Source organism: Macaca mulatta, chromosome 11, assembly GCF_049350105.2.
Source record: "Macaca mulatta isolate MMU2019108-1 chromosome 11, T2T-MMU8v2.0, whole genome shotgun sequence".
Classification (NCBI taxonomy): domain Eukaryota; kingdom Metazoa; phylum Chordata; class Mammalia; order Primates; family Cercopithecidae; genus Macaca; species Macaca mulatta.
The window spans coordinates 109,443,616-109,463,077 of record NC_133416.1 but is presented as its reverse complement, the minus strand read 5'-3'; the positions used below and the strand labels follow the sequence as shown (position 1 = coordinate 109,463,077).

At 37.0% G+C, this 19,462-nt stretch overlaps 1 protein-coding gene across 3 annotated transcripts in view; it reads right to left on the bottom strand.

Annotated features, from left to right (window-relative positions):
* Positions 1–19,462, bottom strand: part of PARPBP (PARP1 binding protein) — a 66,344-nt gene that overhangs the window by 39,855 nt on the left and 7,027 nt on the right. For 2 of the 3 annotated variants that reach the window (XM_015152609.3, XM_015152610.3), the window contains exons 3-4: positions 7,109–7,342; positions 1,626–1,733 (exon numbers count right to left, since the gene is read on the bottom strand). In XM_015152609.3, the coding sequence (XP_015008095.3) occupies positions 1,626–1,733; positions 7,109–7,342 (342 nt within the window). Of the gene's footprint in view, positions 1–1,612; positions 1,734–7,108; positions 7,343–19,462 lie in introns of all 3 variants that reach the window. The other variant, XR_013401287.1, reaches the window with a different exon arrangement.

Sequence of the window (19,462 nt, the reverse complement as noted above, 5' to 3'; positions counted from 1 at the left end):
CCTCCCGCTGTGCTCTCATGCTATAGATGATTGGCTATTTCTTTACCTCCTGTTTTAGCCTAATTAGCATTTTAGTGAGCTCTCTTTACTACCTGATTGGTCAAGTGTGAGCTAAGTTGCAAACCACGTGTTTAAAAGTCGATGTGGTCACCTTCCCAGCTGGGCTTAGGAATTCTTAGTCGGCCTAGGAAATCCAGCTAGTCCTGTCTCTCAGTGGTCCGAGGTGCAGTCTCAAGAGATCTTGAGAACATATGCCCAAGGTGGTTGGGTTATAGCTTGATTATATATGTTTTTTTGTTTTTCATTTTTATTTTTGAGATGGAGTCTTGCTCTGTCACCCAGGCTGGAGTGCAGTGGTGCGATCTCAGCTCACTGTAACCTCCACCTCCCTGGTGCAAGCAATTCCCCTGCCTCAGCCTCCTGAGTAGCTGGGGTAATATATGTTTTAGAGAGACATAAGACATCAATCGGTACATGTGAGGTAAACATTGGTTCAGCCTGGAAAGGTGGGACAGCTTGAAATGGGCTTACAGGTCATAGGTAGATTCAAAGATTTTCTGGTTGGCAAGCAATTGGTTGAAAGAATTATTATCTAAAGATCTGGAATCAGTAGAAAGGAGTCTCTGGTTTAAGATATGGGATTGTGAAGACCAAGGTTCTTATTATGTAGATGAAGTCTTGGCCACCCTTAGAAACAATAGATGGCAAATGCTTCCTATTTAGACCTTTAAAAGGTGCTAGACTCTCAGTTATCTCTTCAGGATTTGGAGGGCCTGGAAGAGGAAAGATTTAGTTACATTAATAAAGATCCTTTACAAACGCAAATTTTCCTCCACAAAAGACAGCTTTGTAGGACCATTTCAAAATATGGCAAAGAAATGTATTTTGGGGTAAAATATTTTTATTTCCTTCTCTATCTGTCATGTGATATTATGCCAGAGTCAGGTTGGAAAGTAAACCACATTATAGACAGTTAAATAAAACCCAACTGATGAGATGTTACAGTTTAGAAGGTATACTCCCCAGGCCCCTTAAATAGGAATTTGGGCAAGAGAGAAAAAAGGTCATAGTTTTGTTCCCATTTTCATAAGTACTACTACTATGGTTAGTGTGGTTACCACATATGATTAGGTATCCAGCATAGTGTTCAGCTGAAGGTAAATTATATTAAACCAAACTTGTATGTGGCACTACTTTTTGGTGGTTTATACAACAAACCCTATCATCCAAACTCCTGATATATGAGCTGTACTACAGCAAAGGGTATAGACCAGATTTTTCAGTTGAGCACATTCTCCCAAGGATCAATGATCTAAAAGAGTAAATGTGAAGTTTATCAGAGATTCAAAGAACTTTGACAAACTGGACCTTCAATTACTTTCCTGATACTTTGAATGATACCTATTTTTACTCAATGCCTGTTACCTTGGCCCCAAATCATAAAGACTCTTTTTTCACATTCTCACCAGCCTCTAATGTATTATTCTTTGTGAATACAGTTTTAAACAAATTAAAGATTTGTTAAAAAAATTTTTACAAAGCATTAGTAACTTTAAAGTACCACCAAATTCAGTGATTTGAAAGGGATTATAGTCTGCTTGAACTTACTCACAGTTTATCAGTACCTTTTCATTATCCTGTTTGTATTTACTCGTTGGTGATGTTGGTATAGAAAGATCAGTTTCATCACCTACTGCATACTGTTTGCCAGACAGAAAATCCAGTAGTTGACTCTGTAGAAAATATAGGGTATTACTAATAAAATGCTGACTACAAAAATTACTTCACATAAAGCTCTACACAGTGTCATTGATGTTTCAGTCCAGAGTATTACCTGACAATTGTTAGCAATCATTAAGTATACATATAATTAAACTTCATAATGTAACTGTCCATGGGTTCTTCCTGTCTGCTATACAAATAAAGATCACATAACTGCAGTAAAGAAAAAGTTTAGGGTCAGGTACCGTGGCTCACACCTGTAATCCTACCACTCTGTAAGGCCAAAGCAGGTGGATTGCTTGAGTCCAGGTGTTCAAGACCAGCCTGGGCAACATGATAAAACTCTGTCTCTGCAAAAAATGCAAAAATTTAGCTGGGCATGATGGCGTGTGCCTGTAGTCCCAGCTGCTTGAGAGGCTGAGGTGGCAGGATTACTTGAGCCCGGGAAGGCTGCAGTGAGTTGTGACTGCACCACTGCCCTCCAACCTGGGTGCTAGAGTGAGACGCTGTATCAAAAAAAGAGTTTAATAGGCACAAGGCTGGCCATGCCACATGGGAGATAGAGTTAGTATTCAAACCAATCTCATCCAAAGCTTATAGGTTAGGGGGTTTTCAAAGGCAGTTTGGAAGAAGGGATGGGGGTGGCTAGGCTTGCTGCTGATTGGTTTGGGCAGAGAGGAAATAGGGGATCAAAGCTGTTGTCCTTCATGCTGAATTGCTTCTGGGTTGGTCCAGGTGGAGCCATGGATGTTAGAAATGCAAAAAACCTGAAAAGATATCTCAAAAAGCCAACCTATCATAATGGTGTTATCTGCTTTTGTTTCAGCTAAGGAAAATATGTCTTATAACAAATATATCTATATCAAATTATGTACTTAATTATAGCCTCATGGATCTGCTTCTGTTTAACCCCTGTTTTTTCTTTTTTTCTTTTTTTTTTACTGTTCTCCTACTTGGAAAATTACTAAGTACTTCATGATTTCTTTATCTAATATTTTTCTTTGTGCTTTAAGTATTTACTGTGCTTAATTTTCAAGAGACTAATTTTGGTCTGAATTGGTCTACCATGTTGGGAACTTTTTAATTGTCATGAAAATGATTTGTTTTTAATAAATATCAGATGACATTACTCGGAAGTATTTATTTCAGTGTTATGCAATTACAAAGGAAAAAGTCCGCTTTTTTATACTTTCATGTTGTATTTGAAAAATAAATTTCTCTCATTTTTATCTGATAATTTTATAACCAGATAATAACTGTCACAGGAAAACAGTGAACAATTTGAATTGTCAGCTTATACAGGAGGAACTAGAACTAGCTCATAAAATTTACAAATGTTTAAACATACTACACAGTAAATAAATTCTTACCACATATGTAGAACATCAACAGATGAAATTTACAGTAACCCAGTAACTGCAACTACCAGCCTGCATCTCATCCCTTTTGTGATTAATTTCATCATTACATCTCTGCTGGAAACCTTAAAAGAAATGTGGGTGCTCCCAGGGAGAACTGGAACCTTGATCTGGAATACTTTCCACCCATCCTGCAGTTTGAGAGTAATCTTTACACCTGTCTCTTAAAACAGAAGATCCTAGATGGACTTAGACTATATCATGCCCTGCGTTTTTCAATGCAGTCTGAATTTTCGAACAGGGGCTGCCCTTTTTTATTCCACTCTAGCAACAAGCTTTCATCTGCATTCCTGAGAAGAGCCAGCACCTGCCCAACATCTGGGAAGAGGAGCAGGGAGGCAGCAGAGCAAGGGATGCAGTTGGAAATAAAGCATTCTTTGTTTTTTAGGAATAAAAAGAAAAGCTTTTTGATAAAGTAGGGGATGCAAATATTTACAAAAATAAAATCTAGCTCTGTATTTGGTAACCATGTGCCCACAAAAAAACGCATTTCTCTGACATGCCTGGACTTCGGAGGCTTGCTGCTGCTTTTATATTAAACTGAAGCTCCTTGGGTCCCTGGTTCCTTCTTCTCAGCTTGGACAGTGAGTTGGTGCCAGGTGGCTTCTTCAATGTTCTGAAGCAGGTGGCTTTCCTACTGTCTCAATTGCCGCATGGCAGCCGCCAGCTTCTTCAGGTTTCTTCTGGACTGTGATGGGAATCCCAGGCAATCCCAAGTTTAGAGACCAGCTCCATGCTCAGAGGGATTCTCCCTTCTGTTGCTCCTGGGTCAATGAGGCTGACACTGGTGGATCTTCCCCAGGAGCCAAGAGATCTGGCCTGGACAGCAGCAAGCTTCCTCTTTCCAAAAGTGGCTGTATAGTTGACCCCTGCCAGGTAGATCAGAAGGTCCAAAAAAGTGTGCAGGCATCGGGGACCCACTTGCAAGACCCCATTCACTGATGTTGATGCATCTCCCAGCAGTTGCAGTCTCCAACTAAGGACCATATCTGCAGAGGTGTTACGTTTTATGAGCTTTCTCAAGGGTGGCCTTCTCATCACGAAAGAAGTTCAAGGTAAAAACCTACGCCTTTGGCTGCATTCTCCCCTGGGTGGTTGCAGCACCCTCTGCCATCCCCCCATCCCAGAGAGCCCAGCATCATGAAGCACCCGCGGCACCCCCACCCAGACCCAGGCCCACGCAGGTGCGCTACCTTCTTCTTTTTTGTCACATCCGTAGTTTTATGTTGAGGTGCTATTCTTGAATTTTCCCAAGTACCTAACATTTATATGTATTCAAGTTGCTGTCATTCCCCTCTAGTAGCTCTGTTCTGTTAGGCATGTGTGTTGTCAGCGAACTCACCTTTCTCTGGCTGCTGGAAATCCTTAAATCATGTGTTGTTTTCTTCATTAGCTTTTTGGGACTCAGATCTGACTGCTGAGGTAGCTTAAGTGGTGACAGTTCTACAAGTAATAGAAGTTGAAATGCTATCTATACTTACAGAGCAGCAGTGGACAAAAAAACAGGCTACCAGTCACCTGCTGAGGCTAAGGAAGAGTCTTGTGTTCTCCTAAGCTTCACCAACAAGAAGTGAGCCCATCTATTCAGCTACTTCTTGGCTTGAGGGTCAGGGAATATGAGTGTACCCACAGAGGTCATTTGCTGACCTTCCCCTAAAAGACGTTCCACAGATCTCTAAGGCTAAGCTCTTGTCAGGATCAACCATTTCTGCTCCTCACCCCAGGTCTCTGATCCTGTCTTCCAGATACTTGCTCAGTTCATGAGAAAGCAAGCCCTGTATCAAATCTCTCTACTTAGACTCCAGTTACAATCTAAGGCCTTATATGCTCCGAGATGCCCATGGGCCCTGAATCCATTTTCCTTAGAAGAGGAATCATAAGTAGGGAGTGAAGAGGGCACTGTTTAAGTGACCACATTCCCAAAATTGCCCTGACTTAGCTTTATCTTAATTCCTCATAATCCCTACCTTACTTCAGCTACAAATATGAAACAAAGAAACTTCATCAGGATTATGAAAATTCAGGATCATGACATTCAAAACTGTTTGGAATATTCTAATATGTATCTTTAAAGAGACTTTTAGCACAAATTGGGATTATATCTAGTATATTTTTGAGAAATCAATCTAAGGATATATTTTCCTGTCTACTTTTTCCCCACACTGGAAATTTCCCTAGAACAAACAATAGTATCAGAGATTGAGTTGTTGATCTTCCAGGGTTAAAATGCAGAACATTTTCTACTTCATCTACTACCATCTTAGCAGCTTCAATTTTACTCCTGGTGACATGATGACATTTGGAGACAGTCTCCCACATAGACAACCACGAACTCATACCCTGATATATATCATACTATAACTTAACCCACTCAAATGAGGAAACTTATTAGAGGACTTAGACAAGGGCAAGGAATAGAAGGAAAACAATGAGTCCAAAGACCTCATGTAGATTTTACTATCACTGGTTTTTAAGATCTTTGTTGTTCCTGCAATCCAATACTGATATATGATTAAGCCTCTCTAAATCAACTATGTGAAAAATAGACAAAAATTATCTCTGTAAACAAGCAAATAATATATAGCTAAGGAAGAATTTTAAAAACTATCTTTACAAGTATCCTTACCACAGTGTAGTTGTACACGTGTGTGGATATGTTTTGGGGAAGTTGTAACAAGGCAGAGGTTTTCGTGATAGTTCAATGAGGCAAAGACAGCAAGCTGCCTGCCAATATCCATTCTCCCTTTCTTCCCCAGTAATAGAGCTTTTGTTTTTATTCTGGCAAGATATTACCCAGAATAAGATCTATATTCTCCATCTTCCCATGCAGCTTGTTGCAGCCATGTGACTAACCTTTTGGCAATAAGATGAAAGAAAAAGCTATGTACCCTTAAGAGAAAAGCAAAGTGCTGTTCTTCCTTACTACTTCTTGGTGCAAGGAATACCAGTATAATGAATATAATGGCTGGAGCTCCAATGTTCATCTTGGAACATAAAATGGTCTTGAGGGTAGGGACCAAGGACTAAAATGAGGGAGCAGAATGACAGAGAAAGTCCAGGTGTCAGATAACCATGGAGCTATCATATCAGTCCTGGTTGCGTTTCTTTAGACATCTTAAATAAAAGAGTTATACTTCTGTTTTCTCTAAATAACTATTGTAGTGGAGGTTTCTACTATAATCAGCTAAAACACTGTTCTCAAGTATTACATTGAAACATTTATAAAATAATTGAATATCTTATAAAATATAGTAAACATTTTCTTCTAATTCCAGCTACAGTTATTTATTGCCACTATTTACTACTTTATTGGCACTCAGTAAATAGTCAAATAACCAAAAATATTTCCAACACTTTAAAAATAACTAGATATACCCAAATATATTCTAAAACAATTTATAAATTCTAACATAGACAAAACCAAGCTGCAAGGGATACTACTCCATTTAATTTTTAAATTTATACTCCATTTTAAAAAAAATGCTTGTACAAAAATGGAATAGTCTATTATCTCATGTATATTGCATAATACTATTCTCATAAATGATACCTATACGTAGTAAAATAACATTATTAATCCATAGAAAAAGTCATACCAATCATTTATCCAACATATGCCAAATGAACAGGTGCACACTAAATCAAGGAAGTGAAATACGAAAGCAATCTTTGACATGAATCAAAAAGAAATCATTTGGGACAAATTTCTTTGTTACAAATTTTTGGTCTAATTAGAAGCTATTCTCATAGCAACCAAATAACAATAACACAAGTCCAAGAAAATTTACCACCAAAATACTTCTTTCAAGTAATAAGTAGCTTTCAGGTAGCTAAATTTTCCCATTTTTAACACGATTCACAAAGCAAAAACATTACCAAGTTACTATAACTGGTGATACTGTAATTTAAAATAAATAGAGCTAAATTTTAATTTGATTAAAATAGAATTGTTTAAAAAAAATACTTACAGGGCATATTGTTTTATTATTTTCACAATTAGAAGTCAAAATCCTACATTTTTTATAAACATCGATCAGATCTAACATATTACTATTCTCCAAGAAATCATCATAAATCTTCCTAATGTCCTCATAATGGTCAGTCACGTCCATATTTTCAACAGGTAAGTTCAATTTCTCATGGAGTAAGTATTTCCACGTCAATAAAACATCACTGAGAGAGACTGTAAATTCTCCACTGTGCTGCAAAAGATAATGCCAAAAAAAGAGATAAAGTTGGGTCCCAGAATATTCAATAACTTATAACTGAGATAAGAAATACAAACTAAATTTTGTGAAAGTCTACATTCAATTTTTGTGGGTTTGAAGAGAACACCCAAGTTGAACTATGAGACAATTTTGGAAACCAGATATAAAAGAAAAAGGTTTTCATGATTTTATAAAATATGAACAACTAAGGCAAGTTTGCACATGACAAAAATGGTACATACATAGTCACTGCTACATTTCTTGAAATTTGTCAACCTTCTTCTACCCATAGTGGATGGATAGGTGGGCAGTGAAGTATACTTAAATACTACTGATAGGGGAAAATTTTGATTCTTTTTAGTTCCTTTTAGTTCTTTTGGCTAATCTATTTTTAATCTCGTATTTAAAATTCTCAATGCCATAGTGAATTCCCACATAACATAATATTCCAAGGGTTTAGTCTTAAAATAAGGTCATAAAGATTAATTTTTTTTAATTATGTTTCATTACTATTACAAGGAAAGCAAAACATCAGTGCTAAAACCTTGAGCCATTGCTTCTCGGCCTTTTGGCTAAGACCAAGTGTAAAATCTTGAGCCAGAGATTAATTTTGATTCTTCTCAGCTCATGGACACATGAAACTGTAACAAACAAGTGCTAAAAAGACACAGGTTTCTTTCTATAAGTTGTCAGATGTTAGTAATCAAGCAAAATTATTCTTTCTTTCTCTGTTTTGACAGAGTTTCTATTTTTCCCACAAGAAATAAAACAGATTATAACCTGGCTACAGTGACATATAGTTGCTTAGAGACCCACTAATGTTACCAACATGTTTGCATGTCAATATTTTATCTAACTATAAAACTTTCTTTAAAGTCTTCAATATCTGCATAATAAGTTCTCTCAGTGAACAAGTTGAAGGGTTTTTTTTATTGATTCCATTCTGCTCCCTTATTAATGAAATTAATAATGATGCCTTCCAAAAGCTGCCAGCCCTAATTCAGCAAAAATTAAATTCTAGCTACTCCTTTTGTTTGTTTGTTTGTTTGTTTGTTTTTGAGACGGAGTATCGCTCTGTCTCCCAGGCTGGAGTGCAGTGGTGCGATCTCAGCTCACTGCAAGCTCTGCCCCCCGGGTTGATGTCATTCTCCTACTTCAGCCTCTGAGTAGCTGGGACTACCAGGTGGCCCGCCACTATGCCCTGCTAATTTTTTGTATTTTTTAGTAGAGATGGGATTTCACTGTGTTAGCCAGGATGGTCTTGATTTGACCTCGTGATCCGCCCGCCTCCGCCTCCCAGAGTGCTGGGATTACAGGCGTGAGCAACTGCGCCTGGCCAATTCTAACTACTCCTTTCTAATACACCATGAGTACTAAATATTTTTAAGTATCTATATATGGTTTATGAAATGTAATACATTGCTGTCTTCCATAGTTAAGTTCCTTTAATATTTTAGTAGTTTCCATTAACACCAAGATCTGTCCATTAATTGCATTTAAAGATGGGTGGGTATTGAAGTACGACTACAGTTCACTAGAACTAAACTACAATATAACCTTTACCCAACAAAAATAGAAAGAAATTAAGTACTCCTGAATATTATTTTCTATATATTTGACCCTTTTAAATCTGCATTTTTATACTTCCTATAATAATTAGCCACTATTACTACTCACTATCCACATTTAAGACAAAGTGTCCAACTGCCTTAAAAGAAGCAGCTCTTTACTCATCTATATAAACACAACTAAAAAAATTATCCTAATTGTCCTTAGTGCAGGGGCCTGTTGTGTCATGAAAATGGAAATTAATTCTATTTCATGAAACTAGTTCAATGAATAACCCAAAAAAAAAAAAAATCAGTAACTCTCAAACATTGGATCTATTCTCCAAATGTAGGACATATTTGTAATTTTCCAGCATTGTACCAAAAACTGTACACTTACTCCCCAACCCCACAAAGGTTACACATCAGAAAATTTCCAAATGGTATTTAAATTAAATAAATCCAGTTATTTAGTTTTAAAACTAAACTGTTTTATCTCAAAAATTCGCAAAACTATTCTTAGTCTGACATCCTTCATGTTTAAAATAAGATTTTGTGTAATGTAAATGCACAACTTATTCTTACCCTTTTGACTATAACTAGTTAAAGTAAAACTATGTAAGCTCTTGATCTTGTGAGAAAAAGTTTTGACTAGATTAACAGTGTTTATACTGGGATTGTAAAAACATTTTAAATCCAAATAAAAATGCACTCCAGATATCAGTTTTCATGATCAGGTGCCCACCATGACAGCATATTCTATTATTCAAACCAGTAACAACTGATTGAGAGAGTCTGTGGTCAAATCACAAAATATTTTGCTAGGAAAACATGCCAGCTGGCTAATATATGAAGGAAGTTCAAAATGTTCAGCACTTTAATTCTCTGATGGACATAAGAAGGATTGTATTTCACAAGAATAAAATGAGAAAAGCAAGAGTTACACATTTTCCAAAGCATTTGTACTCTGTACATTATATCATATATTTCTAATAATTCAAAATTTTAAAACTTTACATTTTTAATTGACTAGATGTTTTGTTGTTATTAGAGAAAAGATAGGTCTACTTAAGAGCACTAATGGGCTATGTGACCTTGGGTAAGATACTGAAACCCTTCAGTCAGTTTCCTTGGTTATAAAATGAGATTACACAGATTAAATAACACCTGACAAATGACAGGTAATCAAAAATGTCAATTTCCTTTCTCTTCTTATTTAAAGTAAAATCATTGTTTTGAGGGGAAAGAGTGGTGATAAAATGTAATACAATTTTAAAAACCTGTTTCTTCTTGTTAGATCCCAGTTATATCATTTTCAAATCTGACAGTCAATCACAGGTACTTTAACTGCTTTCCATAAAGGTATAAAATTAATACCTTCATCTGCTTTATGCAATGGAATATTGTAAAAGTTTCTCAATAAGACAATTTAAGGCAAAAAAAAATAGCCTCTATTAACACGATTGCCAGTCAGATGCAATATAAGAAGCTAATTCCAAAGAAAGAAAGCCAAAATATTATTTGCCACCTAATGAAGTCATACATTTGTCATATAATGAAGTCAAAAGTCCTCAATGAATCTATAAAGGTTAAATCTTTAGGAGGAGGTTCCAAGATGGCGGAATAGGAACAGCTCCAGTCTACAGCTCCCAGCATGAGAAATGCAGAAGACGGGTGATTTCTGCATTTCCAACTGAGGTACGAGGTTCATCTCACTGGGGCTTGTTGGACAGTGGGTGCACAGCAGGGAGACTGAGCCGAAGCAGGGAGGGGCATTGCCTCACCCGGGAGGCGCAAGGGGTCGGGGAATTCCCTTTCCTAGCCAAGGGAAGCCATGACAGACGGTACCTGGAAAATTGGGACACTCCCACCCTAATACTGTGCTTTTCCAACGGTCGTAGCAAACTGCACACCAGGAGATTACATGCTGCGCCTGGCTTGGAGGGTCCCAGGCCCACGGAGCCTCGCTCACTGCTAGCACATCAGTCTGAGATCGAACTGCAAGGCAGCAGCAAGAAATGGGGAAAAGATTCCCGATTTAATAAATCGTGCTGGGAAAACTGGCTAGTCATATGTAGAAAGCTGAAACTGGATCCCTTCCTTACACTTTACACAAAAATTAATTCAAGATGGATCAAAGACTTAAATGTTAGAACTAAAACCATAAAACCCCCAGAAGTAAACCTAGGCAATACTATTCAGGACATAGGCATGGGCAAGGACTTCATGACTGAAACACCAAAAGCAATGGCAACAAAAGCCAAAATAGACAAATGGGATCTAATTAAACTAAAGAGCTTCTGCACAGCAAAAGAAACTACCATCAGAGTGAACAAGCAACCTACAGAATGGGAGAAAATTTTTACAATCTACCCTTCTGACAAAGGGCTAATATCCAGAATCCACAAAGAACTTAAACAAATTTACAAGACAAAATCAAACAACCCCATCAGAAAGTGAGCAAAGGATATGAACAGACACTTTTCAAAAGAAGACATTTATGCAGCCAACAGACACATGAAAAAATGCTCATCATCACTGGTCATCAGAGAAATGCAAATCAAAACCACAATGAGATACCATCTCACACCAGTTAGAATGGTGATCATTAAAAAGTCAGGAAATAACAGGTGCTGAAGAGGATGTGGAGAAATAGGAACACTTTTACACTGTTGGTGGACTGTAAACTGTTTCAACCATTGTGGAACACAGTGTGGCGATTCCTCAAGGATCTAGAACTAGAAATACCATTTGACCCAGCCATCCCATTACTGCATATATACCCAAAGGATTATAAATTATGCTGCTATAAAGACACATGCACAACGTATGTTTATTGCGGCACTATTCACAATAGCAAAGACTTGGAACCAACCCAAATGTCCATCAATGATAGACTGAATTAAGAAAATGTGGACATATACACCATGGAATACTATGCAGCCATAAAAAAGGATGACTTCATGTCCTTTGTAGGGACATGGATGAAGCTGGAAACCATTATTCTGAACAAACTATCGCAAGGACAGAAAACCAAACACTGCATGTTCTCACTCATAGGTGGGAATTGAACAATGAGAACACATGGACACAGGAAGGGGAAAATCACACACTGGGGCCTGTCATGGGGTAGGGGGATGGGGGAGGGATAGCATTAGGAGATGTACTTAATGTAAATGACAAGTTAATGGGTGCAGCATACCAACATGGCATATGTATACATATGTAACAAACCTACACATTGTGCACATGTACCCTAGAACTTAAAGTATAATAAAAAAAAAATTTAGCAGGATAAAACTGCTAGAGAGGCACTGTATAATTCAAGCTAAAAAATTTTCCCCCTCAAAAAACATGCTAAAAACCTAAAATGTAAAGGGTATTTTAATATATCTTTTCTTTTCTCCCACTTTAACAGTTAAGAAAAAACAAATATGCCATTAGACAGACTAACAACTCTACTAGGTATTCAAAAGTTTTACTGTAGTCAAATTCAGTTGTAAGAATTATACTTTAAGACTTATTTTCTCAAACTTCAGAGAATTAAAAACCTACGTGGTGGCTCACGCCTGTAATCCCAGCACTTTGGGAGGCCAAGGTGGGTGGATTACGAAGTCAGGAGATGGAGACCATCCTGGCTAACACAGTGAAACCCCATCTCTACTAAAAATACAAAAAATTAGCCGGGCATGGTGGTGGGTGCCTATAGTCCCAGCTACCCGGGAGGCTGAGGCAGGAGAATGGTGTCAACCAGGAGTTTGCAGTGAGTGGAGATCGCGCCACTGCACTCCAGCCTGGGCAAAGAGCAAGACTCTGTCTCAAAAAAAAAAAAAAAAAAAAAAAAGACAACAAGAGAGAAACGTAAATAGAGCTCAAACACAGGATAAAAAATATAAGCAATGGATATACACAACCAACTCTATCTACTTTTAACTACTATGTGCTACTCATGAATGCACCTGCAGACATATATTTATGTTGTTTCATATCATTGAGTACTTGGAAGTCTGAGCACAGTTGAGAATGCCTAAGCTAACTCTGTATGTGGAAAGTTGAAATAAAACTGACCTACAACCCACCACACCACTACACATGTGCACACACATAAAAGAACTGTGAAAAGCTCAGTTGCAACTCACCTCTTCTTTCCCACCCAGAGTCTGAACTTTCACACTGAATTAAGTGAATTAGCAAGTAGAAAATTAGCAAGTAGAGACACTGAGTGACTGCTACATAGATAAATCCTGAAGAAAAACTGATTTGGATTGAGTATTTCAGTATGTCAAAATTTTTACAATGAGGGTTAAATGTTTTTCAGGGTACATTTCACTTAGCTTGTTGATAAAATCTATTTATTTCTTTAGAAGTAATTCATAAATAAATGAAAGGAGGTGATTTGAATGTAGTCTGATTCCAGAATAACAGCCTTCAATCACTATACAAGACTGATTCTGAAAAATGGCCTCAATTCCTCTCTCATTATTTTCCAGTGTATGGTCACCAAGGTTTAACCCTTAGCTAGTTTATTTATTCAATATTCTCAAATCCATCATTTACCTTAGTACTATTTCTTCACACTACTAAAGAAGAATGAATTAAAATAAAAATAGGCTACCAACTTAAGTGACTGAGTGAACAAGGCACATGCCAGTACGACTAAGAGTATGAATGGGAAGGTAAGTTGAAAAAGCAAACAATGTGCTCTATTTAAAAACTGATGTGGGAGTGACTCCATCTCGGAAAAAAAAATGATGTGGGAAACAGTACAGGGACATCAAGGTAAAGATGATCATACTAGATTTAAGACCCAGTAGAATGGTATCTCACATAAACGCAGGTACAACAGTGTAAGGGAAATGCATCCAGTTAAAGTAGGTAAAATGAAGAAAAGGTAAAATTTGTAGGTAAAACTAGAAGATACTGAAAGAATTAAGATCACTCCACCCCCAAATTATGCCACCTGGTAAAATGAAAGTTTAGGCTAAAAGTACTTGAAAAACAGCAGGTGCAAAATGATCACTATGAACTTCCTTCTGTTTATTCAAAGCAGAAGACAAAATTCCCATGTGAAAGATATCCTCTTTATATAAGTAACAGTCTTATCATCAAGGAGTATAAGCTGAGGTCCAGGGAAATCTATACAAACAAACCTTATTAAACTAATCTTTATTTCCTGGCCACTACTACATCCAATTAAACACCCTAGGCCAAGTTCCTTTGCCTCATCACATTTTCATTTTACTACTCTTTCTCTGATTCAGTATATAAGTGCTCAACTCTAACTTGTCTTTTGGTCTTCATTTCCTTATGCATATTCCTGTGCCATGTAATACTCATATTAAAGTTGTATGATTTTCTCCTGTTGATCTGTCTTACGTCAATTTAATTCTCAGGCCCAGCCAAAGAACCCTAAAAGGGTGGAGGTAAAATTTTGCCTCCCTTTCAGTACCAACAAAATTTATAACAAAGAGAATATCTAAAATACATATAGAAATATTCCAAATAAGAAAGAGGTCAGACACAGTGGCTCATGCCTGTAATTCCAGCACTTTGGGAGGCCGAGGTAGGCGGATCCCTTGGGCCCAGGAGTTCAAGACCAGCCTGGGCAACATGGAGAAACCCTGTCTCTATAAAAAATAAAAGAATTAGCTGGGCATGGTGGTACATATCTGTAGTCCCAGCTACTTGGGAGGCTGAGGTAAAAGAATCACCTAAGCCTGGGGAGGTCGCGGTTGCAATGAACTATGATTGTGCCACTGCACTCCAGCCTGGGTGACAGAGTGAGAGCCTATCTCACCACAAAAACAAAAACAAGAGACAAAAACAACTCAATAGTAAAATAAGAAAAGGATATGAACAGAAAGTCTATGAGGAGAATACCTACCCACTGGCCTCATAAAATGAGTTTGAAAGTGTTCCCTCTTCTGCATGCTTTTGGAAGAGTTTGAGAAGGATTAGTATTAGTTCTTTAAATGTTTGGTAGAATTCAGCAGTAAAGCCACTAGGTCCTGGGCTTTTCTTTAATAAAAGACTTCTTATTACTGATTCAATGTCCTTACTTTTTATTGGTCTATTCAGATTTCCTATTTCTTCATGATTTAGTCTTGGTAGATAGTACGTGTCAAGGAATTTATCCATTTCTTCTAGGTTATCCAATTTGTTGGCATACAAATTGTTCATAGTACTCTTTTATGGCCTGTTTTATTTCTGTGGTATCAGTTATAATGTATCCTTTTTCATTTCTGATTTTTTTTTTTTTAGTCTTGTCTTTTTTCTTAGTTTACCTAAAGGTTTGTTGATTTTGTTTATCTTTTCAAAAAGCCAACTCTTAGCTTCATTGATCTTTACTATTGGTTTTTTGGTCTCTATTTCATTTATTTCTGCTCTCATCTTTATTATTCCTTTCCTTCTGCTAAGTTTGGGCTTAGTGTATTGTTCTTTTCCTAGTTTCTTTTGGTTTAACGTTAAGTTTATTAAAGATCTTTTTTTTTTAAAAAAAAAAAAAAAGTAGGTGTTTATTGCTGTAAGCTTTCCTCTTAGAATTGCTTTTGCTCCATCCCATAAGTTATGGTATGTTGTACTTCCATTTTTTTAAGGTTTTTAAAATTTCCTTTTAATTTCTTCTTCGAACCATTGGTTAATTTCCACGTGTTTGTTAATTTTCCAAAATTCTTCCTGTTACAGATTTCTAGTTTCATACCACTGTAATCAGAATACTCGGTATGATTTCAATCTTCTTAAATTTGTTAAGACTTGTTTTGTGGGCTAACATATGATCTATCTTCAAGAATGTTCTGTGTGAACTAAGAACTCTTCCAAAAAAATGAAAAGGAAATACTTCCAAACTCATTTTATGAAACAAGCATGACCTGGATACCAAAGCCACACTAGGACACTGCAAGGAAAAAAAAATTGGAGGACAATATCCATAATGAACACATATGCAAAATTCCTCAACAAAATACTAGGAAGCCAAATTAAACAGCACATTAAAAGGATCACTCACGATGATAAAGTCAGATTCATACCAGGGATGGTTCAACATACACAAATCTATAAACAAAATATGGCACATAACAGAATGAAGGACCAAACACTATGATCATCTCAAAAGATACAGAAAAAAAATCTGACTAAATATCCTCTCATCATCAAAATTGTCAACACATTAAATATAAAAGAATATACTTCAACATGAGAAAGGCCATATATGACAAACTCACAGCTAACATCATACTTAATAGTGAAAAAGTTGAAAGCTTTCCCTCTAAAATCAGGAACAAGACAAGGATGCTTACTCTTCCCACTTCTATTCAACATAGTACTAGAAGGTGTAGCCAGAGTGGTTAGGTAAGAAAAAGAAATAAAAGGCATCCAAGTTGGAAAGAAATAAGTGAAACTGTTCCTGTTTACAGATAACATGTTCTTATATATAGAGAATCATAAAGACTCCACCAAAAACTATAAGAATAAACAAATTGTGTAAAGTGGCAAGATACAAAAATAAAAATACAAAAATCAGTATCACTTCAACACATTAAAAACAATCTGAAAAAGTAATCCGGAAAATCCCATTTACAATAGCTATAAAATACAAAATTTTTACAAATAAATTTAACCAAGAAGATGAAAGATCTGCACACTGAAAACTATAAAACATGGATAAAGTAAATTAAAGAAGATACAAATACGTGGAAAGTTATCCCATATTGATGAACTGGAATAATCAATATTGTTATAATGTCCATATTATCCAAAGCAATATACAGATTCAATGCAATTCCTATCAAAATTCTAATGCCATTTTTGACAGAAATAGAAAAAACAATTTTAAAATTTATATGGAACTACAACAGACCTCAAACAGCAAAAACATAGAAAAAACAATTTTAAAATTTATATGGAACTACAACAGACCCCAAACAGCAAAAACAATCTTGAGCAAAATGAAAAAAGTTGGAGGCACACACTACCTACCTTCAAAATATACTACAAAACTATGGTAATCCAAATAGCATGGTACTAGCATAAAAACATACGGCTAGACCAATGGAACAGAACTGAGAACCAAAATATATATCCACAGATTTACAGGCAATTGGCTTTCAAAAAAGGTACCAAGAACACCTAATGGGGAAAGAACAGTCTAATCAATAAATGTTGGACAACTGGGTATCTGCCCGCAGAAGAATGAAATTAGACCTTTATCTCTTTTACAAAAATCAACTCAAAATGGATTTTTTCTTTTGAACTTTTAAGTTCAGGGGTACATGTGCAGGTTTGTCATATAGGTAACTTCATGTCATAGGGGTTTGTTGTACAGATTCTTTTTTGAGACAGGGTCTCACTCTGTCGCTATCCCCCAGGCTGGAATGCAATGGAGTGATTTCAGCTTACTGCAACTTCCACCTCCCGGGTTCAAGTGATTCTCCCACCTCAGCCTCCCAAGTAGCTTGGATTACAGGCACATGCCATCATGGCCTGGCTAATTTGTATATTTTTAGTAGAGACGTGGGCTTCACCCTGTTGGCCAGGCTGGTCTCAAACTCCTGACCTCAGGCGATCTGCCTGCCTCAGCCTCCCAAAGTGCTGGGATTATAGGTGTGAGCCACCGTGCCCAGCTGTAGATTAGTTTGTCACCCAGGTATTAAGCCAAGTGCCCATTAGTTATTTTTCCTGATCCTCTCCCTCCTCCCACCCGTCACACTTCAGTAGGCCCCAGTACCTGTTATTCCCCTCTATGTGTCCATTTGTTCTCATCATTTAGCTCCCACTTGTAAGTGAGAATATGTGGTATTTGGTTTTCTGTTCCTGCATTAGTTTGCTAAGGATAATGGTCTCTAGTTCCTTTTCCAACAAAGGACATGATCTCATTCCTTTTTACAGCTACATAGTATTCCACGGTGTATATGTACCACATTTTCTTAATCTAGTCTATCGTTAATGGCCATTTAGGTGGATTCCAAATCTTTGCTTCTGTCAATAGCACTGCAATAAACCTACACATGCATGCTTTTATGATAGAATGATTTCTATTCCTTTGGATTTATACCCAATAATGAGATTGCTGGGTTAAATGGTAGTTCTGTTTTTAGGTCTTCAAGGAATCTCCACACTGCGTTATGCAATGGTTTAACTAATTTACACTCCCCCAACAGTGTATAAGTGTTCCTTTTTCTCCAGTCTTGCCGGTACCTGTTGTTTTTCTTCTGAGACAGAGTCTCGCTCCATCACACAGGCTGGAGTGCAGTGGTGCAATCTCAGCTCACTGCAACCTCTGCCTCCTGGGTTCAAGTGATTCTCATGCCTCAGCCTCCCAAGTAGCTGGGAATACAGATGCATGCCGCCATGCCCAGTTAATTTTTGTATTTTTAGTAGAGATGGGGTTTCACCATGCTGGCCAAGCTCGTCTCAAACTCCTGACCTCAAGTGATCCGTCCACCTTGGCCTCCCAAACTGCTGGAATTATAGGCTTGAGCCACTGTGTCCGGTCGTCTGTTACTTTTTGATTTTTTAATTATAGTCATTTGGCTGGTGTGAGATGCTATCTTATTGTGGTTTTGACTTGCATTTTTTTTAATGATCAGTGATATTGAGCTTTTTTCATATGCTTGTTTGCCACATGTATGTCTTCTTTTGAAAAGTGTCTGTTCATATCCTTTGCCCACTTCTTTTTTTTTTTATTTGTTTGTTTTTCCTGAGATGGAGTTTCATCCTCCTGTAGTCCCAGCTACTAGGGAGGCTGAGGTAGGAGAATGGTGTGAACCCGAGAGGCAGAGCTTGCAGTGAGCCAAGATTGTGCCACTGCACTCCAGCCTGGGAGACAGAGTGAGACACCATCTCAAAAAAAAAAAAAAAAAAAAAGTGAACTTACAGAAGTAGAAAGACAATGATGGTTACTAGCCAATTTTTTCTCAATTTAAAAAACTAGGTTTTTTTAAAAATTAAGTGATTTGTCTAAGGTCACTCAGCCAAAAGGCTGAATTAGGCTGTGAACCCAAGCCAACTGACTCCCTAGCATTTACTCTTAGCCATAATACAAACTGCTCTGTTTTATTAACAATATATTTTGAATATTTTTCCATGTCAATAAATGTACACGTACCTAAGCTATTTAATTATTGCACACTATTCTACTGGTGGTTTACAATGCTATATACAACCAACCTCCAGGTGATATATGTGTAGAATATTTCTAGTTTATTTCATTATTAAAAATGAATCTACTACGAAAAAGATACCTAAATGATCAAATAAGCATTTAAACAAATTTTTAAACACGGTAGCTGTCCAAAAAATAAAATGAAATACAATTTTTTCTCTTTTATAATAAAATCTGACATCTAATATGGAAAGAGGGATAAAAAATGGCACTCTCTTCCATTGATGATATAAATGTAAATTCTTTTTTTTCTCTCTCTCTTTTCTTGAGATAGGTTCTCACTCTGTTGCCCAGGCTAGAGTACACTGGCGTGATCTCAGCTCACAGCAAGCCTCAACCTCCCAGGCTCAAGTGATCTTCTCACTTCAGTCTACCAAGTAGCTGGGACTACAGACGCACTCCACC